The following is a 23,182-nucleotide window of genomic DNA, read 5'->3' as shown; positions in this document are numbered from 1 at the left end:
AAAAAAAAAAAAAAAAAAACTTGTCCCAGATTCCCCATGCTCTGTAGGGTTAGGCTGAGCTTCTCACAATGTCAGGGTCTCCCTTCCAATATGTTATAGAAAACATTTAAAATTAGATATCATTAAAATAGTTGGCATGCATTTTAATCATAATCTAATTTTAAATAGCAAAGAAAACAGTTCTCACTAATATTTAAGATGCTTCTTCCTCTTTATGAAGTATCTGTCCTTCTCATACACAAAAATGGGACCTAGGTTAAGATGGGTTATGTTCATGTATCAAATGCAATTAATGTAAATATTATATGTCATAAACATGAACATGAACTAAAAGAATAACAATAATAATGAAAATAGGGACAGGAGATTCGGAGGTTCAGAGAACTGGGTAGGGAGGGCAAAGGGAATAAAAAAGAATCAAGATGTGTTATGTGCATGTAGCTCCTTCCTTAGGTGAATGTTAATATCATGTACAGCATATATTAATAAGATAAAATTTTAAAAACAGGTCATAGGGATGCACTGCATGGTGATATTTGGGTCAATGGTAGATCATATATATGCAATCTCATAGATTATAATGGGCCTGGAAAATGATTGCCTGGGTGGTAATTGTGGGTGGTATTTCAGTGCAGTGCATTTCTTTTTTTTTTTCCTCATTGAGTTTATTGGTACATTTTAGGTGTACAGTACAGTTACCTATTCATCATTGGGATTCAGTGCATTTCTTATGTGCTTGTAATGGTGCTGGTGTAAAAAACATACCCCACTGAACGTTGTATGAAAGTATGACACATACAGTTATGTGCTGTGCATAATACTTAAGGATCATGCATATTTGCTATATTATGCTTTTATCGTTATGTGAGAGGGGAGTATACTCCCCCTTATTAAAAAGAAGTTTACTGTAAAGCAGTACATTTTGTTACGCAGGCAGTGGTCTCATGTGCCTCATGTTTACTGCATCTCATTAGTACCCCATGAGGCCATGATAGTGACTGACTTTTAGGTATCACTCCCAGTACATGCTAATGTTCACACAAGGAACTCTCATAACGAGACATTTTTCAGAACACATCCCTGTCACCAGGTGATGCACGCCTGTACTCTCATATCAGTTCTGTTTTTAGAAGAAAGTGGGATATAGGTTACAAAGTGGAAATTGGTGAGTCGAAAACATTAACGCTAAGGAATTGTGGACAGAAGTGCTTTTTCATGTCTTCGTGTCTTCTGAATAAAACCATGAAACAAGGGAGACAGAAGTTTCCTATTGCACCACGCGAGGTATGGCGACAAGCCTGGTTTTACATCACTGCTGTTTCATAGAGCCTAAGTAGGTGAGTATTTAGTTACATTACATCTAAGAACTGAGGATTTCTTGGGTTTGTTTATTTTTTATTAAATATTATTTTTTATTAAAATAATGACAAGTTAAAGTAGGGGTGATACTGTGTGCTCATTGGCCTTGAGCATTATTCTTTTAAAAAGTAATTAAATTGTTGCATTTCTCTGACTACTGATGAGGCTGCCTGTATCCCATTTGTTGTTGCCCTCCTATGTTGTGTACTAGAACTATTTTTCTGATGTTACTGATATGCACTGGTTCTTCTTGTCCCTGAATGCCCAGAGCACTGGTCAGACATGCAAGAAGGGAGAAAAGCCATGGTGTTGGCCAGTTCAGAGGGCTACTGTAAATCCACCCTCTGCCCCCGACATCACACGCATTTCCCTTGCTGTTGCTGTTGCGCTGCTCCCAGTCAGCTGGTCTATCTTCCATTCGTGGTTGTATTTAGGTGGAACTTCAGCAAGCCACTAATGGCTGAAAATGGTTAGCACTTCATTAACCCCAGCCAGTACCATTTGAGTTGTCAGTAGTTTGTTAAGAACGTGAACCAGTAGCTGACTAAACTATCCTATTTGGTGGAAGTGCAAAGATCCACACAAAACAGTCAGCTCTCTGTATCTGTGAGTTCCACATTCACAGGTCCAACCAAGTATGGACTGAAAATATTCAGAAAAAAATGAATCTGTACCAAAAATGTAGACTTACTTCTTGTCATTATTTCCTAAATAATATAGTATAACAGCTGTTTATATAGCATTTGTATTATTTTTGATATTATATAGGATTATAGTAATCTAGAGATGATAAAAGTACAGCATTTGGGAGATGTGAGTAGGTTATGTACCATATCATGCTTTTTTGGTTTTGGTGGTGATGTTGCTGTGGATTGAACCAGGACCTTAGCCCTGAGATACATCCTGGCCCTTTTTCATTTATTATTATTTTTTTCTTTTTATCTGGCCCTTTTTCATTTTGAAACTGACTCTTGCCAAGTCTCTAAGTTGCCCAGGCTGGGCTAGAATTTGCAGTCTTCCTGCCTTAGCAACATTTTCTGTAAGAATCTTGAGCATGTGTGGATTTTGGTATTTCAGGAGAGCCCGGAACCAGTGTACTAATTTCTGATCCCACTGAGTGAAAGCTGTTTGCCTGGCATGTCATTCTTACCTATTTTGAGAGCCTTCCTAACAAGGCAATGTGGCCTTTAGGTCACTGCTTCTTTTTTATTAGAGAGCATCGAACTGTGAATCACCTCCTCACTGCCTCCCCATTCTTGGAGCCCCTCTATTTGCCAGTTCCCTCTCGTAATCCTGCATTCACATCTGTTATTCCAGCTACTTCATAGTACAGCTTGGTACCTTGCACAGACATGTAAACGTTTTGGGAGTATTTGTGTGTCTCCTGTTCTGTTTTTCTCTTTGTGCTTAGACTTTCACAGCCTAGCCTGGAATTAAGCTCTCAGCATAGGTCAACTGGATTTATACTTTCATTCTGCTACGCCAGTCATATCCAGTTGATTCCTTTTGCTAGCTTTCTGTTTCTCTTAGTCTCTTTAGTTGTGCTTTATCAATTTGTATCAGCTTTTAGGTTTTTGCAGAATGGTATAAAATTCATAAATAACTAAATATCCAATGAGATCATCATCATCATCATCATCGTCGTCGTCGTCTTTGTCATCATAATTATCATTGCCCAAAGGGATAACTGATTTGACTTTGGTCAAATAGGCATGAATTATGTTGGTTAAAAATACTGTGGATGTTGGCTCTTTCTGACCCTCTGCATTTTTGGAGTAGATTGATTTTTTTGGCCACCAGCACAATATGAAAATTCTTTATACATGTTGTGCTTCCAGCACAGTTTCTGAGGTCTTCCTTTTTTTTTTTTGAAACACATGAGGGAAAAGGCAACTTGCCTGTTTTTTCCTATTAAATAGTACTTGTTTCTCATAAAATGAACACTTTATTTTGCGAGACACATATTTGAAGCAGGTAGACCTACTGGTTTGCCTTTCCTAGTTATTTAGTGCAAAATCAGATGGTATAGAGTAGTTTTTTGCCTTTCCTGGACTAGCCAGTTATTCTTGCTTTAGGGCTAGTTACCTGTAAGCAAGTGAAACCTGCCACCAACCTTAAAGCTTTTAAATCCGAAGGCAGCTGCCAGATTTCTCTCCTTTCCCAATGTGCCCCTACCATTCTCTGCCAAAATTCTTTTCCCAAGGGTTCTTGACACCTAGTGAGAGGCACAGTTACATTTGTAATAACTGTGAATAAAAGTAATTATAATTGTTATCATTAAAAACCAAGGGGGTAGGGTGGGTCGTTCAAGTTGCTCTTTTTTTTTTTTTTAATCTTAGGTGAAATCATGAGGTATGAGGTAGAACAAGTTGAACAAGCCAGAAAGCCAGGAAGAGTGAGTTGGCATCTCTTTGGAAGGAAGACTTTTCTTGAAAGCTGGAGAGGAATGGGGGTGAATCACTCTTGTAGTTGTGATGGAGTGGACAATGAGAAGGACAGGGGGAGAATGGAGGGCACGCTCAGGGTGGGCACACTTTCTGAGCTTCGTGCCATTGCTAGGTAGTTTGGAGGGTGTGATTGAGACTGGGGAGTCTTAAGGCGCACACAAATAAACACTTGGAAACTCTGGAACCATTTATAAGATCTCAGATGTGGGAATTTCAGGAGAGGACTTCAGGATTTTCTTGTTTGGTGGTTGAGATCAATTTTCAACGAATCCATGGTGAGAAGATTTCTTGTTTGATACTCTTTAAAAAATTAAATGCTATCTATATGTCATTCACTTTTTAAACATTGATTGTAGAGTTTTGCCTAATGTGAAAACTCAGAGTACTGGTTCGTGTGGTGCATGGTGCAGACCTGGATTGTGTGCCGGTGTCTGGGAGGTTGGAGAGGGTCCAGGAGGACACATCCTAGGAACCCGCACTAATCTGCCTTAATCACTCATATATAGTGACAGTTTAGTAAATATTTTTGTTTTTATAAAATTCCATTGCTCAAGAAACATTTGAAAGCCATCATTGTAGGAAAGTGGCATTAGTGTGCACAGGAAAATTAGTTACTTTGTGAAGGATCATGTCAGATTGCTCATATCTCAAAGGGGTGAAATATGTTGCTCCTTCCTGTGTCTCACTGGGTCACAAGTATCAATTATTGGAATGATTGGAATTCTTTATTTTAAACAAAGACAAAAACAAAATTGATTTGCTACTTTTTATGTCATACAAATATACTTAGAGGCTAGGGCTGTAGATTACTGGTAGAATATATATGCTTAGCATACATGAAGCCTTGGGTTCAATTCCAAGGACCAAAAAAAGCCAATTAATATTTTTTTATAATTTTGATTTCATGGACTATAAGCATGTAACTAAAAAACCAAGGATTAACAACTTATATATATAACGAGATGTGGTTACACTTCAGGCAGCTTTGATGAACACGGTACAGTGCTTCTAAGAGACCACAGTACTTCTAAGAGATACCTTGTAAGAGGTACCCAGTGATGTCTTTGTTTTTTCATTTTTTAATGTCTCCTAAAAAATAATATGAGATGAGACCGTGAGAATACTTCAGTGTCCGGAGGAATACCCAGACTGGCAGTATAGAGGATTGGATCTTTCTAGCAGCTTCCTTCAATGCCTTTTTTTCATGATGGACATTTGCGGTGTGAAGTGGTCTAGCTGTATCATTTCTCATTTTCCATATCCACAAAGCATTTGCTGGCTATATTTCTTCTGTTGCTCACTGGGGATTTCTCTTTTTGGGGTAAAGATAATCCAGAAGGAGTAGTATAAGCAGTGTTGAGGGTACAGCTGAGACGGCAGCAGTCGAGGGATGTTGGTGGGACCATGGGGCAAGGAACGTAGGAGTCTTGGGGGGAAACACTGGTGATCATTGTCAAAGCATACACTGGGAAGAAGGAAGAGGTAACGTCATTAGTGTTCACCCATACATTGACTTGAAAGGGAGTTTTTTTTTTTTAATGTCAAAACCCTGAATTGGATATGCAAGTTTAATTTGCTTTTGATAACTCTGCAGTAGTTCATGGAATAAGAACACCGTGTCTTGAACCTGGTTGGGCATTTTCTAGGAAATATGTTTTTCATGTTGGAAGCTAGTCCTTGGTTAGCTTCCTTTTTCATTTACTTTTCAAACAAAGTCTTCAATTCCTACTTAGGAAGTAAGTGAAAAACCTCAAATACATCAGGTTACTTGAGTTAGTAACCATTAATTCTTTCTGCTTGATGATGGCAAATAGATGAGGAAATTTTTCATTGATCTTTTCTTTTTATCTAATCCAGTTTATTGTCCCCTCGTTTTAGTACTTCTGTATCTATATATAAGTTATCCATCTCATTGATCAATGTTTTGATCAATGAGGGACCACACAGAAGATGGTGGTCCCATAAGATTATAATGGAGCTGAAAATCTCTATTGCTTAGTGATATCACAGCCTTCAGAATGTAGCTCAACATGTTATCACATGCTTGTGTGGTATTGGTGTCAACAAACCTACTATACTGCTAGTCATATAAAAACAGCATACACAGTTATTTACAGTCCATAATAATTGACAATGACAAGTGACCATGATAATGGTTTATTATTTATTTATTTTTTTGGTACTGGGGATTGAAATTGGTTTATTATTTATTGCTATCTTAGATTATGCTCCTTTTACTGCTTAAAAAAAGTTTATTCTAAAACTGTGTACTGTATACATCTTGTGTTTACCATATCTCTTGGTTGAGTTGTTTTCTTTTGATTTAATCTTGTGTTTCATTCATCATAGCCCAGGAGCAATAGGTCATACAATACATACACCATGTAGGCTAGGTGTGGAGTAGGCTATACCATCTAGGTTTGTTAAAACGTGCGCCATGATGTTCACACAATGAAATCACCTGACAACACATTTCTCAGAACTCACAACTGTTATTAAGCATGCATAACTGTATTGAGGCTTGGTTAGCAATGGCTGTACATTTAAGTAATTTCTTTTGCCAAAAACAGTAGGAAAACAGACTAGTTCTTGTAAGGGGAGAGATATTTGTAATTATTTCAATGGCAGAATTTATTAGATTTGTCCACATTCTTTTAAAATAGTAAGAGCCTCTGGATTTTATTTTTATTTAATCAGAACATGACATTTCCTGATGTGATATAAAACACATACATAAAGCTTGAATATACAAGGAGACCATTTCCACAATCATTTTACCTCTTTTAAGGATTTTTTGAATTAAACACAATTTAGTGGAAAGACTTTGGTTGTAATTTTTAATTTTACACTACAAAGATATCTTTTCTTACAATCGTACCACATATGGAGACAAATTTCATTTCTGTGAGAGCACAAAGGCCGTAGGATCGCTGTAGTTGGGGACTTCATCTTTTCCTTCTCCCTTTTCCTGCTCTGGCCTTCCTTAGAGCATCCGCTTAAAGGCAGCTCTGGTGTAACAGATCTGGCACTGGGCTTGGGCTCAGAAGATGGAGATTTGTGTCATACTCTGCCTTTTGCAAGCTCTGGGAACTTTGGCAGATGACTTAACCGATACCTCAATTAATCGATAAGATTAAGAAAATAATCACAATTGCAAAATATTAAGTGAAATAATGTATTTGAAGGCACACAATGAATAATTGCACTCTACATTCTAATTTCTAGAATTGTGATAAAATAAATAACATAGAATTTATCATTTCAAACTTTGTGTGTGTGTGTGGTTCTGGGGAACGCAGGGCCTTCATATTTAGCTACATTCCCGGCCCTCATTCATTCATTCATTTAAAAAATTCTGTGAGAATCTTTTTAAGTTATCCATGTTGGGCTTGCACTTGTGATCCTCTTGCCTCAGCCTCCCAGAGTACTGGGATTTTTTGACATGCACCACCATGCTCCATTTCAACATTTCAATCATTTTAACTGTGCAGTTCAGTGACATTCTGTACATTCACAAATGCTATGTGATCATCAGCCCTATTCATTTACAGAGTTTCTCATCATCCCAAGCAGAAATTCTGTATCCATTAAACAATAACTCCCCTGTCTTCCTGCTAGCCCTGGTAACCTCTGATCTACTTTTTAGATCAACTTTGAGAGCTCTAGGTACCACATATGAGCAGAATAATTTAGCAGTTGCCCCTTTCTTTTTTTCTTTCTTTTGTACCAGGAGTTGAACTGGGGCCCTTGCACTTGCAAGGCAGGTGGAGGAACCACTGAGCTAAATCCATGGCCATTTGTGGGGGTGGGCAGATCTCACTATGTAGTCCAGGCTGGCCTTGAACTCATGGCAATCCACCTGCCTCAGCCTCCCAAATGCTGGGATTATAGGCGTGTGCTGTCATGCCCAACCTAGCGATTGTCATTTTTTTGTTTGGCTTATTTTTCTTAGAACAATGTTTTCAAGGTTCATCAGGGTTGTAACATATGTTAGAATTTGTTTTCTTTTCAAGACTGAATAACATTTTACACTATGTAAATACTACATTTTATTTATTCTCCTACTTGGGGTGCTTTTGCCTTTCAGCTGCTGTAAATAATGGCTGCTATGAACACAGATGTACAAATATCTCCTCAAGACCTCACTTTTCACTTCTTGCTTTTCAGTTTTGGGCACATATCTAGAGGTAGAATTGCTGGATTATATGGTAATTCTTTGCAGCTTTTTTTGAGTGACACCATACTTTTAAGTATTTTTAGACCTTTTGAATTGCTTGGTAGTGATACAACTTGTAAATGGTTTGTTTGTTGATGGAGTGATTCCTTCCCCTTCCTACCAGCTTTATTGAGATATAATTGATAAATAAAATTGTATATGTTTTATTATACTATTTGATATTTTGATATTCTGTGTATGCACATGAAATGAGTAAACAAAGTTAATTAACCTATCACCTTATACACTCATTTTTTTGTAGTGAGAATATTTAAAATCTACCCTCAGCAATTTTCGAATATATACTGTTATTAGCTATAGTCACCATGCTGTATAGCTCTCCCAAATTCTTCCTGTCCAAATGAAAGTTCATACCCTTCACCAGTATCTCCCATCCCCTGCCTGTAGTGCTTTTAAAATTCCTACAGCTTACATGATATGAATCAGGACTGTGAGGCGAGGTCAGCTTAAATTGTGGTGCTCCAGGAATACCTTGCCAAGATAATAAACTCTGCCACTCCTCATTCTCAGAAATGCATCAGCTGGACTTTTGTTTTGTTTTTTAACTGGGAATCAAACTTGGGATCTTGTGTTTGCAAGGCAGGCGGGGGAACAACTGAGCTAAATCCCTGACCCAGCTGTACTTTTAAGATTATTGATGGTAATAATTTGCTTAGCTGGTTGGTCAAACAATAGCTGTATCAAATGATATGTTTTCTGCTCTGGACTTTTCTGTAGGGATCGGGACTGAGGAAGGCTGAAGACAGGCTGATGGGCTCCGTTGGTGGGCTCCATTGTCCCACCATGACTGCCGAAAGCCCAACGCCCGGAGACCTGGCTCCTGCCCCCCTTGTCACTTGCAAACTCTGCTTGTGTGAACAGTCTCTGGACAAGATGACCACACTCCAGGAATGCCAGTGCATCTTTTGCACAGCTGTAAGTTTTCCTTGATACTTTCATTAGGAAAAAGTACAAAGGGAAAATTGTGAAAGCACAGAATGCTTGTCTTTGCCTTACTGAGAAGCCAAGGTTTGCTACAGTGAGATCCTGCTTCGAATCCTACTTTGGGATCTCTTTCAAACAGCATCTTGAATGGTAAATCCAGTATCACTGGTTTTGCAATAAGTATAATATGTATGTGAAATTTATTATTGAGGGAATAAGATAAGTGGCACTTCTCTATTCTTAAGGTTCTAGCAAAGGAACAAAATACAGAACATTTAATGTGTTTCAGTTAACTATCATCTCTAAGAAGCTCATTATTTTTGAATGATGGAGAATTTATCTATTGACCTTTCTTCATATTCCTATTCATTCCTATGAAGCACACAGTATACAATTGCTTTGCTTTGTCATATCTCTTTGTTCTATATCCATAATACGGTGAATGCTTATTGTTCCACAAGATAAAAAGAACCGCATGTAGTAATAAAAAATAGAAACAAACAAGCAAAAAGAACCTCGTAGATCTCCTGGGGCGAACTTGTCTCTTTTAGTGTCACGCCTGGTATCCAGGCCTGTGACCTTTATTATGAGTTTCTTTGAAGATTGATTGGTCAAGGTATAAAGATAGAAGGCAGACTGTTGAATTCCTATAGGATTCAAAGATGGAAAAAAACAGTATTATTTGCTCCTTCAACACATACCTGTTGAGAAGTAACCACGTCCCAGGAACTGTTCTAGGCATAAGGATTTATCAGCTAGAGAAACAAAACCCAGGAAATGTTTTTGCTCGGTGGAGCTTATAGTCTGTCAAAGAAAGTTTCACAGAGGACAAAATCGTAGCAAACAGACAAGTTACAGAGTATTGGGCAATAAGGTTTTTAGGGAGAGAGGAGAGCCTGGTAAAGGGAGTTGAGGGGTCTCAGAGGATGTGGCAGTTTTCATAGGGTGGTCAAGAATGGGATTCACTGAGAGGCATATTTATGTTTTTTCTTCTTCTTCCTCATCTTGCCAGCAAGTGTTGCTTTATAGGAAGTGAGGAAATGGCCTTGTCATTTCAAAGCAATTTTGGTTTCCTTTGGTCTTGCTCTGTTTCTGAATACTGTCCTTCAAAAAATGATTGTTTCTCTGTATTTCTCATACATGTTTCTGACCTTTGCTAATCCTTGAAGTGAATGACTCAGAAGCAACATTTGGTGAAAACCAGGATGGAAAATTTTTTCTGATGGTACAAGTGTTTAAAAGGAAGTTATGGAATTCAGTTTTTTTTTTTTCCTCTGAGATTTCATAGTGCAGAATTCACGTTTGGGAAGAGTACCCAAACAAAGGTTTATTTCGTATGCAGAAGGAGTTAACACTGATGCATTACTGTTTCAATAGATTTCAGTTCCTTATTACAAATAGCACAACTGTGTCTCATTTCTCCTTTAGCAATCTGAGGGTAGGAGTTAGTACAATGAGATTATTCTGTCTTCTAGATTCATACTTCCTCATTGTTAGGGAACAATCAAAAACAGAAAGTCTCATGACTTGATATTTTTGGTACCTCTCCAATTTTGGAACTTTTTGTGCCTATAAACATTAACGTTCCCTAGACTCCTATTACTCTAGTACCTGTGATTTACTGAAATGATAAGCTGTGAGTGTATGATTATACTTGTGTCTATATGTTTGCTGTTAGAATAAAACTCACCTGAAATATTACTTTTTTTTAAATCAGAGATTGATTTCTTCTCTTTAAAAAAGCTGTAAAAATATATCTAATACTGCCAGGCTTTAATTTGCATTCAAATTAAAGATATCAAATGTCTTGCATTTTCAAGGTGGAAAGGAAATTTGTAATATTTTTTGATATACCGCTACTCCTAATTTCCACTTTTAAGTAGGACTGGGTGACTTCTCCCAACTACTGACTGGGAAAGACTTCTTGTGCATAGCATGTTTTAAAAGGTGGTTTTACTGGCTTTGTTAAGAACTCCCCCACCTTTACCCTTGCTCTTGTCCATTTCCCAAATGTAATGACTCTTCTGCTGGATTTGGTGCTATGCTGGTATATTTTCATCGACTAGATGGAGCGTTTAATACACTGTCTTTGCCCAGTCCTTTCTGGGGCTTCCTGGTCATTTTGCTGGGAGCTTTATTTCTTCTGGTTTCCAAGGTCACTGTGCTCCCAGTTCTAGTTCTTCTCAGCTCAGCTGTGTGATGGGGCAAATGATCAATCTCCAGGCCTTTGATTTATCTTTTGTAAAACAAAGGTGCTTGGACCTTTCACAGTTCCTCACATATGAGGTACACTATATGCTGGGAGTGCCAATGAGGAGATCAGCTTGACTACTGAGTGTTAGCCAGCCAATTTCCTGTCTTTAGGGAGACTTGGCTTTTACATAGATGTGTCTCATTCCAAGCATATGCTATGGACCACCAGCTCTGATGATCCCTGGTGTACAATTATGCAAAGTCCCATTGGCTGGAACCTACCATGTCCTTTTCCTCTTAGAAAGATGTAATACAAATTTGCCTTTTAGAAACTTGAAATCTTGAGGTTGAGAGGAAATCTGGAGGACGTTTCTGCACTTCTGACGGAGCAGTTTCACTTGACATTGCTACCTTTTTAAGTGGAATAACTACTGATTTGCCCACAACTGGCATTCTGAAAGTGTTAAATTATTTCATGCTTTAAATTATTTCGTGATGGTAATTCTTGACTTAAATGACATCCAGAAAAAACAATGCAATGAATATTGCTTCAAACAAACCATTAATTTATCTAATTCCTTGTAAAAGGGTGTTTTATTTGTAAAGATGGTTTTTCTTAGCTTGAATATGCAGGAAAAAAAGTAGCATAAAGGCAAGGGAAGTTGAATGTATAAGACAAAAATGGACATAGCTCTTACTATCACAAGCAAAATCATAGATCACTAGGTATATTATGGAGCCAAAGAAGTTGGTACTTTGGGGTTCAGAAAGAGGTGCTGCATGATCATTTATGTTCTGAAGGTTGGCAAAGAGTATCAGCCTGTCTCTCTCTTTCTTCACTTTCTCACTCTTCATTCAAACAGTCTAAACATAAATATTGAAATTTTCATTTCCTGCCTTTTGAGGCTCTTTCAGATAACGCTACACAATTTTTATTCATATGAAGAAAAAATATTTATAAAAGTCAGTTATCAAACTAGTGAAATTTGTGGGTTTGCTCTCTTGTGGGCAGTATTTGTCTATGATTTATTTTAGACACTATTTTTGACAGCTATGACCTAAGGGATATTGAAAACACAGTTGTTGTATGTTTCTATAACCTAGATAATTTCACCTGAAAAGAGTCGGTATGTTGGGCATGATCTATTTACCTTTCAGATTAAAGACAGGATGTGCTGAGTGAAAAGAAAATAAATTCCAGCCACATTCTTGCCTTTTTTCCATTACCTTTTATTGGCTTGAGGTTGTTAGAACTCCTTTTACTATTCATTTCTCTGGGCCAAATGGATTTTCCACTGTTTAAAAAGTGAGAAAATATAAAAAATTTTAGACCAAGCCCTGCTTTCCCTAAGGGCCTGTTGGGTGACCTTTAAGAAAAACCCATAGAGAGCCTGGGGAACTTTAACAGTTTGGAAAGATCTGTCGTGTGTGTGGGCACACACGTACATGTACATATGCACATGGGCTGCTGGTAATCCTGAAAGGAAGGAAGGAACCTGCAATGGTTGGTTCCTGGCTTCTAACTGGTATCTCCATACTAGGGAAAGAATTACCTCCTCCTACCCCCATTCCTCCCTCACAGTATAGCATAGTGCTGAAGAGCCCCCGTGAAGATGCTATACAAGAAGACCCCAACTCCAGTTTGCCATTTAATGGTATATGATTTTGGGCAAATTCTTTGCCTTCTGCAGCCTTTGGTTTTCTCATGTGTACGACGGGGGAAAGAGAAGTTGATAATGCCTGTCTTGGGTATTGTAAGAAGCATCAAATTAGAATTCCAGAGAAACTTCTGGTATACTACCAGGCCCATAGTAAGATGGCGTTATCATTATTCATTTCCTTTCTAGGCTTAATTTTATACTGAGTTGTTCTGCCTTTCAAAAATGTTTTAGAGCAAGGAAAGCTTATAAAGATTTGATGTTATTTGACTGGCTTCCTCATTAACCTTTTATGAAAAGGTGGTTCTTTATGTGGAAACAACCATAGATGAACAGTTTAGGAGGAGAGAAGAAGGGAGGGAGAGAGAATATTTCTGTACTGGATTTCTCCAAACTGTGGCTTACAGCTGGACTTTTAAACTGAAGTTCCAAAAGTAGGTCAGGAAAAACAAAATAATATGACTTTAAAATTAAATCAGTGAGCACATTTTTGATGGATGTAAAAGGTTCAAATGAAAAAGTATTTCAAGTTGCCACTTATTTAAGAGCTCCTTACCCCCAGTTAGAATATGATAATAATTTGCTAGCTTGATAAATTAGTCTAGTATCATTTTTTATTAGTATATGTTTGTGACCCACACTAGTTACATTTTTTGGGGGAATATGTCTATATAATTTCCTGCTTCCTATCATCTCTCATTTGTTTTGCTCTTTAGCTTACTTATATTTTGAGTTTCTTAAATAGGAGTATCATTTTAAGTATCTTTTATTGAGAACTCTCTGACATGGAAAAAATAATGGGGCATCTTATTCCAGCTAATGTCACAGAGCTGTTTTTTGTCCCCTTTTCTGGATATGTGACCTGCCAAATTTTGAAAGTCTCCAGCTTTCCAGTTTCCCATGTCTTTTATTACTAAAAAGTGGAAAGAAGCATTCTATTACTCTGTAAGTTTTTGGTATAAAATATACTAGCTTGCAAGATTAGTTTATTTTTTTCCTAATTGTTTTCTAGGTGATCAACAGTTAAGTCAATAACTTTGTCTTTATAAAATGGCTGTTTGTGATTGTGAAAGTTTTAATGATTTATCAGCTAAGTCACTGGTTTAAAATGCCAGTTTGAGTGGTTTGTTTTTCCCTTGACACCTGAGCTACTGCTGGGTTAGATGCTGAGGAATAAAAGCAAATGGATTAGAGATGTTTTAAGGAGCTGGCTTCCTGGACCTATGATCTCATCTACACCTCATGCTCACTTCTTACTAATTCATGGAAAGTAGTAAAGTGTGGCAAATAGGAAAGAGCAGCAAAAGAAAACCATACTATCAAGGCCTTAATGACTTTGTCATGGCATTGCAGTCTTTGAATTGGAAGGGACCTTAGGTCTTCTAGCCCCCTCCCTCTCTCACCCAATGAAAGAAGTCCTTGTCCTGGATGCCAGTATGGTTTGGCATTTAAGAGAATGGATCTCATGTCTGGTAGTCCAGGTTTCATTTATTCAACAAATATTTACTGTGTCATGCTTAATTCTGATGGCTAGAATGTAATGGCAAACAGTCAGGTCAAGGCCTGGTTTCAAAGATCTCAACTTTTAGTACATGATGCAGATGCTAGCAAGTAAGAGCAGAAGTCGGATTATAATAAGTCCTCTCAAAACATGAAGCAGGATGGAGAGGTAGTGGGTGCTGTGAGGGGTGGGGTTTCAACTCTGTGTCAGGTAGGCAGGTAAGTCTCACTCATCAGGTGGCATTTAGGGGCCTAAAGAAAAAGAGGACCAAGCTATATAAATATCTGGGAGAAGGAGATTTTTAGACAGAGGGAAGCAATATGAAAGTCATAAATTGTGCTTGGTGTTTAGTGGCACAGTGAGGAGGCCAGTGTGGCTGGAGGAGTGCATGTGTGCATGCACACATGTATGTAGGAAGTCAGAAGGAGAGAATAGAAGCCCTTGGAGATTTTGATCCACAGAGAGACATGATCTCTCAGCGTTTTAAATCTATCACTGTATTAGTAAGAGTTTTCCAGAGAACAGGAACCAGTAGCCACAACACATATAGGTATAGATTTATGGTTAAGAATTGGCTCCTGTGACTATGAGGGTGATTTGGCTGTGACATCTGTCACCCTATTGCTCGCCTGTTGATTTGGCTGATCTGGCTGGCTGGGCATCCCCTTCCTTCCTCACAGCTCTTTGTGTGACCCTCGCGAAGCTGCAAGTTCAGTGGAGGAGGATGGCTACCCCTTTTGGAGGAGGACTGACTGACTCCTTGGTCAGGGGTATGCCAGTAGCTGTGCTCCCCTCTGGAACCTCCAAATGAGCTCTCAAGGAATTGGCTCTTGCAGTTATGGGGGCTAAATCCCTTAATCTGCGGGCTGAAAGTTTAAGCCCAGGAGAAATGGAGATGGAAGGCCCAGTTTGAATCCAAAGGCCTCAGAACCAGAAGAGCTGATGGTGTATTTCCCAGCGTGAGAATGCAGATGCCCAATGCCCAGTAGTGCAAGCCTTCAGGGAGAGTAAATTCTCCCTTCTTCCCCTTTTTTGTTCTATTCAGGGTTTTAGGGATGATCCCCAGCTACATTCTGGAGGACCATCTGCTTTTCTCAGTCTCCTGATTCAAATGCTAACTTCATCCAGAAACAGCGGAAATAATGTTTAACCAAATATCTGGGAGCCCTCCTCATTCAGTCACTTTGACAGAGGACATTAACATCACAGTGCCTCTCACCAGTAACTTTCAGAGGCCAGGGTAAAAACAACACTAGTTAGAAGATAAATCTGATAATCCAGGCTAGAAATGCAAGTAACTTGGACCAGCAGCTGGTAGCTGTGGATGTCTGGACATTCTCAATCTTCCTTTTGTTTTATTTAAGGAAAATAGTAAATCATCTCGCACAATTATAGGGAACATTGTAGTAGATAATCTAGATAAAGCACTCAGTACAGATCCTGGACTGTAGCTAGCATATGTAGGTCTACTAGTTTTTGTGTGATCATCTGAAGAGTTTTCTTGCCGGGAAAAACCTCCAAGATTAGGACATATTATGATATTGGCTATACAATTATTGAATAATTTTAAACTAATTCAAAAATGATCTCCTATATTCATTTGAAACCTATTTCTATATAAATTCTACCTGTCAATGTTCTGTCTAGAGTAAAATTGGTTGAAAGCTAATTTTCCTCTTCCTGGTTGAAATCTAATTCCACTTACTGGCTTTGTATTGTTTGAATGTAGGTTATCTTTTGTTAAGGGTGGGAGTAAGGATTAGATTCCTTGTGGAAAAACTCCCGTGAGTGCCCAGTCCAGGGTGAGAAGAAGTGAGTGAGGTGTCCCAGGTAAGTCTTAACAAGGAGTCAGGTCTGCTGTGTTTCCAATTCCATCTATCTCTGTGACTGAGCAAATCATTTCTCCATACTTTCCACAAGTGATGGCTTGGCTTGGAACATTGCTAAAACAATTCATGAGATCTGTTTTTCCCCTCATAGTTCTCCCTTATGAAAGCCCTCAGTGACTTCTAGCCAGATCATTTTCCTAGGGGAGATTTCAGTTTGTTTAATCATATATATATATTAATTACAGTATTAAAATAATTTATTTTATACGGTTGGATCCCATAACCTAGTTGATCTTATTTCATTTGAGATAGTTTCAGTTTATCTTTTTACCTGTAATCCAAACTTAATGAAGGCACATATCTAGGAAGGCAGACACTGCTAGTCATCATTTTTGTCCCAGTAATAGCAGCTAGTATTTATTGAACACTCAATCCCTACAGGACATTGTTCTAACTGCTTTGATACATTTTGTCTATTTAATGGACCCAAATTGAGCATTAATAAATAGCTCTATTTTCACCCAGGCACAATGGCACATGCCTATAATCCCAATACTTTGGGAGGCTGAGGCAAGAGGATCAGAAGTTTAAGTCCTGCCTGAGCAACTTAGCAAGATCTTGTCTCAAAAATACAAAGAAAGAAAGGAAGGAATGAAGGAAAGAAAGAATCAAAGAAAGGGAAAAAGAGAAAGCAAGCAAGCAAACAAGAAGCAAGCAGTCTGGGATGTAGATTAGTGACAGAGTGCCCATGAATTTGATTCCTATTACCACACACACACACAAAGAAATATCCTTGTTTTTCAAGATTATGGAGCTGATACTTGTTCCTCATATAACATTTTTTTTTTTAAATTGGGCATCCCCATGTTTTGAAGACCACTCAGCCATCAGAAACAAATCATTGGCTTATCAATTTATAAACATGTTTGAGGTAGGCAGGCTACTTGTGCCATCACCAGATAGCTCTTCCAGGTAACTCCAACTATTTTGACATAGTTGGCAGTAATTTAGGGGTGGGAGTATAGGATTTTAGTTCCTCCATTCATCTCTTTGTAAAGCTATGGAGCCAATAGGCACATAGTGATGTGGCTGACTGTCTATTCCCCTCCCGTGTCACTCAGAATGCTTGTCAGTCTCAGACTGGGACTTCAGCTAGATGAAAAGCTTTTGGTGACCAATTTCTTGTACACTGATTGCTGTTGAGAATTCAATTAGAAGTATAGCAAAACCTCAGCTCCCTCTTTGCCTCTCTCCTATCCATCTTTCTTTGCTCCCTTCATTTTAAGCTAGAGACTAAGTTTTAATTGCAAATTTAATAATGCTGGTTTTAAAACAAAATTAAACAGAAATTTCAAAAAATATTGAGTGTGTGACTACGTCACCTATATCCCTTCCAGGCTCTTTCCTTCTGTGTAAATAAAAACAAACATTCGTAGGGATATGTATTCATACACATCACTCATTAGAGCAATGAGATACTTTTATCTGACTGATTTTATGAGTTTAACCTAGTATATTGTAGACATGTTTCTGTGTAATACATAGATCTACCTTCTTTTAAGATATTATATAGCTTTCCATGCTTTGGCTGTGTCAAAATTTATTTAAAGGAGTTCCTCCTAATAATGGATTTTAAGGTAGTTTTCAATTTCTGCTATTACAAATGAAAATGCCTATACTTACATCAACATAAAGATATCTCCTCCTTGGATAAAGTTTTAGAGGTAGATTTGCCTAATAAAAGATATGTTCATTTTAAAGAAGTATGTGTAGTCATATTGGGTGAAGTAATAACCACCACTGTAATGACCTTCCCAATTTTTATATCAGCTTAGCAGCCCCACCCATAATTAGAAAAACTCCCTTTTGACAGTGGGTATTTTCAAACTTTTCACTTTCTCTAATCTTATTTGTGGAAATAATACATTTCACTGGTTAAGCCAGTCTTCCTCTTTTAAAGAGGAAGCAAGTTGTTGTACAATAAATGCATTTCATGAATCTATCTTTACAAAATATACAGTATGTTCAGGGCTAGTAGTTTTGGCTGATTTTGTACCGTGGGGTTCACAATACTGTCAAGTCAGAAGAAAATAGGATGTATCTATTTTATGGAGGTGGCATAAGTAATGAGAAAATAATATTTATAAGCAGTCCTAAGGCAATGGGAGGGGCTTTATCGCAAAAAAGTTTATGTTTGGGGACAAGATATTACTAAGTGGAAAAGGAAATTTAAAAAACTTACATGAGTTGGTGCCAAAAAAGGGCTGTAAGTTAGCTAGAAAATTCATTTAATTCTTTTTTTCCCTCATTGAGTTTATTGGTACATTTTAGGTATACAGTACAGTTACATTCATCATTGGAAAATTCAGTTAATTCTCAAATCCCATTTTCTGAACATTTCAGTTGATCAAAGATTGGTTATGCAAGGCTTATGCTGTGGATTCCAGATAAGCACTTGAGCTCTTAGAATTAGGACAGACAACAGTTGGTGCCTCTTTTCTGTGGAAATGACTGTGTTAAATGGAATAATAAATTCATTTAATAATGAATAATAAATACGTGTGTTAAATGAAAGCCTCAATGGCTTAAATCACTTCCCAGACCCCACTTGGCTGGATTTCTCCTGAAAGTGTGTTATTTGCTGTGAACCTAGGGTGTTTAGTTAATCTCTTTGAACTTAAGTTCATTCATTCTATAAAAATGAAATCAAGGAAGGAGGAAAAGCAAGGACATTTGAATATTTACCATGTAATTTATGTCATGTCAGTGTACTAATTTTTTTTTTGTTTTCAGTTACTTTTACTCTTCAGTTTACAGAAAGAAAGCCCATGCAGACAGAGTTAAGTAACTTTTCCAAGATCTTTACTGTTAATTCTTGGATCACAGTGTTGTTTGGATGAAATAATAACCACCTCAGTATATATATATATCTGTAAAGACATATAGTGTATGGTCTGGTACATAGTACATGTTCCCTAGATTTTATTTGTTAGCATAAAAAGGGTGAAGATCCATGTTTGGTTTTTATAATCTTCCCTGAGTTTCTAAAGCGCGAGGATGGTCTATATAATGCCGAGTTGACATCTGGCTATTGATTTTACATATAGTCTATACAAAGCAGGTGTGAAGAGTAACTGTTTAAAAACAAGACTAAAGCGTTTTCCAGAGTACAGAGAATGTGCAGTGTCATTGCAGAGGTGACCATGACCGCCAGTGAAGGCGACTGAACAGTGTGCTGTAAACTTTCATCAGTGTGACTTTGGGCAAGTTATTTGAGGACACCAAGTCCAAGAGATCATGAGGTCTGGTTTGCACAACCAGAAGCTCTCAGCACAGCCAGAATTTTTCAAGTATTGAATTGAAGTTAAGGTTCAATTCCAGGCCTTCTTTTACACACCAGTGTTTTGCCCCTTACATGCACTGGCTTTGTAGAAGTTACTGGCTTTCCAAGAAAATCTCAGTCTGGTGGTTGTTCCCAAGTGATTCGTATTTGCTGAGGGTAATTGTTGCATGCGTGATTCTGCAGCTCAGAGACTATTACTGTGGCTGGAAAAATACTTAATACCTGGCGCATCTGCTTTCCCCACATAATGTGTTAGTTACAGGCTGTTTTATTTATTTTATTTTATTTTTATTTTTTGGTACCAGGGATTGAACTCGGGTCCTTGTGCTTTCAAGGCAGGCCACCGAACCGCTGAGCTAAATCCCAGGCCCCAGGCTGTTTTAATATGTAAACTTGCCTTCTCTTTGATTAGCTTATGTTTTATGATGTTGAGCACCTTTAGAAAGAATACAGCAGCATTTTAAAGTTGTAAACATTCTAGTATTTTCTCATTTTTAGTTCTGACAACATGGAAACCATCATAATATAGTGGGGAACAAGCAGAATCTGTGTTTCAATTAGATCTTGGTTTAAATCTCAACGGCTATATTTATTAGTCATGGGAATTGAGAGTAAGTTACTCAGTTGCTTTATGTAAGTGGGGTGACATCAGTCTCCTGAGTTGCTGTGAAGGTTAAGTGAGGTGATTTTCAGGTACATCCTGCATTAGCTTTCTTTACTAACAAATACCTAAGAATAGCAACTTAGAAAAAGTTTGTTTTGACTCGCGGTTGAGGAGGATTCCATCCATGACTGGCTGGTCCCATTATGTCTGGCGTGTGGTGAGGCATCTTTATGGCAGGAGCAAAGCCACTTACTTCGTGGTCAGGGAAGACAAAAAGAAAGAGGAAGAGAATGTGGTCCCAGAGCCCCATTTAAAGCCATGCCTCCCATCACCTGAAGACCTCCCACTGGACTCCTCCTCTGACAGTTTCCACAGTCTTCCAAGAATTCCAGGCTGGGATCAAGCCTTTAACACCTGAGTCTCTGAGGGGAGATTCAAGATCCAAATTATAGCACATGCAATAGCCATGGCTGGAGTTTGACACATTCTTTTATTCCCATTATATGTCTCTTTCCCCCACCTCTCATAGAATGCATGGTTTAGTTTTAAGCCATTACTTTATTTCTTGCAGCTGCTTTTTTTATTTTTTGGTACCAGGGATTGAACTCGGGTCCTTGTGCTTGCAAGGCCGGCGGCGGAACCACTGAGCTAAACCCCTGGTCCCATTACTTTATTTCTTAAAGTGTAGCCCTCAAACTAGTAGTATCTATGAACTTGTTAGAAGTACACATTCTTAGGCCCACCTCAGATGCAGTGAAACTGAAACTTTGGGGATGAAACCCAAAGATCTGTCTCAGTTTTTCCAGGTAATGCTGACATATTGGTATATACTGGTAATATATGGAGGGCGCTGAAGAGGTGAAGCATAGAAGGTACTCACTGTCATGTGCTATGAAGTAGGTAGGCCGTGACCACTGATTCATGTTTCTGAGACATCTGATCATATGGCTTTGACATCTGAGCTCTGCTTTGATAATGCAGTGTAATCTGCTAGAATCTGTCACTAACTCAGGACATTTTGAAAGTGGCAGTTCAAGGGTAGTAACTAGGTTAGATTTTATAGCAAGAATCGAAATTTGTCTCAGGTATGTAAGCATATGATTTTGCTAAAAAGAAAAGAATGAGTGGTTCAAATTATAACAAAGTGAAAACAAAAAGCTCCAGATATAAAACTCCCCAATTTCTGGAAACTTACTTGCTTTTAATAAGAAGTTAAAAAAATTATGCTTTCTCAGAATAAATGCTTGGAGGGATATTTTGAGGTGAAGATAGTTGTAGTTTTGATGAGCTCTAAGTTATAGTGAGAAAGATATTCTAATTTTGCTATGTAGTAATTGAATAAAATTATTTCAGCTTAATCTTGAATAAAGTAAGTTTTCTGGGCCAGGGATTTAGCTCAGAGGTTCTGCCACCTGCTTCGCAAGTGCGAGGACCAGAGTTGGATCCTGGGTACCAAAGAAAACAAAATAAATTTCCTAATAGCCAATCTAGTCATTGTCTAACCTTTTCCTTCTTTTTTAGAACTCTCATTTCTTAAATCTAATAGGCTTTCTTTTGTAATGTACTATGGAGGCTCATATCCACCCTACACTGATATGCCAAGTCCCTAAGCATTGCTCCATGTAGGGAGACAGTGTTCTCATAGAACTGTGAGAACATCATTTCCAGCTCCTCGATGTGATGTATTTTGCATGCTGGCTTCTTAGATATATTCTGGGGGAAAAAGAAGTAGCCAATAATGAGTTAGCTTATTGTCTCATTTATATTTTTAAAATTTCAAAAATTTAATTATTAATGTTGATATCATTAGATTTAAATATTTAATATGTCCTCAAACTCTAATTATTACATATATTTACTAATAAATACATAATTTAGATAAACCAGGTATTTGAGTTTTATTTAAGAAATAACAGATGGTTTGTGCTAAACAACATTAAAATTTGAGATTTAATGAATGGCATCAATTTTTAATTTTGCTTGTCAGTCTCAAAAATGGTACAATGGCTTGTTAAAAATCTTTTCAAGTGGGAATAGTAGGGGAAAGGAAATAAGGGAAAAGAAAACAACATGAGAAAAGGAAAAAATGGAAACAAAGTCTGTAAATAGGGGAGGGTGGAGGGGGTGAAGGGAGGGCAGGAGTATGGGGAAAAAATGAGAAGCAAGATACATCATGCAAAGGTACAAGAACCCAGTGATGAACTTTACTGTATACCTAAAATGTACCAATAAACTTAATGAAAAAAAAAAAACAAAAAGTTAAAAAAAAATTTACAGTGAATACCTGTATACCCACTTCCTGTTAAAATTCTGTCTTAGTCCATTTATGGTGCTATAAGAAGATACCCAAGACCGATCATGTATGAAAGATAGAAATTTCCTTTTCACTGTTCTGGAGACTGGGAAGGTCAAGGTCAAGGCGCTGTTAGAATCGGGGTCAGGAAGGGCAGCTCTGTGTTTCCAAGATGGCACCTTGTTGTTACATCCCTCAGAGTGGAGGAACCCTACACCTTCAGAAAGCACAAGGGAAAGAACGGCAAGAGAGTGTGTTTTCTTTAAACTCAGACCCTTTTGTAAGAGTGCTAAGGCCATGCATAAGGGCACAGGCCTCACAGTCTCATCCCAAAGCAACTCCACATAAGACTGTCACATAGGTGACTGAGTTTCAGCATGAGTTTGGGAGGGGATGCATCATTCAGACCTTAGCATATTCTAACATGAACTTTTTATTTGCTTTATCACATACCCATCTTTCCACTTACCATGTTAGCCTTTGGTATGGTATACATACCTACTCCAAATTCTTTAGTAGAACATACTTAATATTATTTACTTAGATTGCTTTGGCTATATTTTATTCAAATAACTTGCATAACCCTGTATCTTCACTGAAGGAATTTCTTGATTCTATTAATTTGGGCTTTGTTTCTTTCCATGTCAATAGGACCTTATGGTATGCGCATTCTGAGTGCTGCTTTGTACTGCCCAAGAGTTCAAGTAGGGACTCTCATGGGAGGAGGAGGAAGAAAGAGACAAATGAATTATGTGGAATCTGCCTGTGCTGAATCTGGAGTGTGCTTATTCTCA

The 23,182-nt window shown here is 37.9% G+C and overlaps 1 protein-coding gene across 4 annotated transcripts in view; it reads left to right on the top strand.

The window, feature by feature from the left end:
• Positions 1-23,182, top strand: part of Rnf144b (ring finger protein 144B) — a 177,488-nt gene that overhangs the window by 107,544 nt on the left and 46,762 nt on the right. For all 4 annotated transcript variants that reach the window (XM_019207329.1, XM_019207331.2, XM_010622925.2 and 1 more), the window contains one exon: positions 8,761-8,958. In XM_019207329.1, coding sequence (XP_019062874.1) covers positions 8,794-8,958 — 165 coding nt within the window. In that variant the 5' untranslated portion in view covers positions 8,761-8,793. The remainder of the gene's footprint in view (positions 1-8,760; positions 8,959-23,182) is intronic.

Source organism: Fukomys damarensis, unplaced genomic scaffold, assembly GCF_012274545.1.
Source record: "Fukomys damarensis isolate Sample0158 unplaced genomic scaffold, DMR_v1.0_HiC HiC_scaffold_10, whole genome shotgun sequence".
Taxonomy (NCBI): domain Eukaryota; kingdom Metazoa; phylum Chordata; class Mammalia; order Rodentia; family Bathyergidae; genus Fukomys; species Fukomys damarensis.
This window is presented reverse-complemented; position numbering and strand designations above follow the sequence as displayed.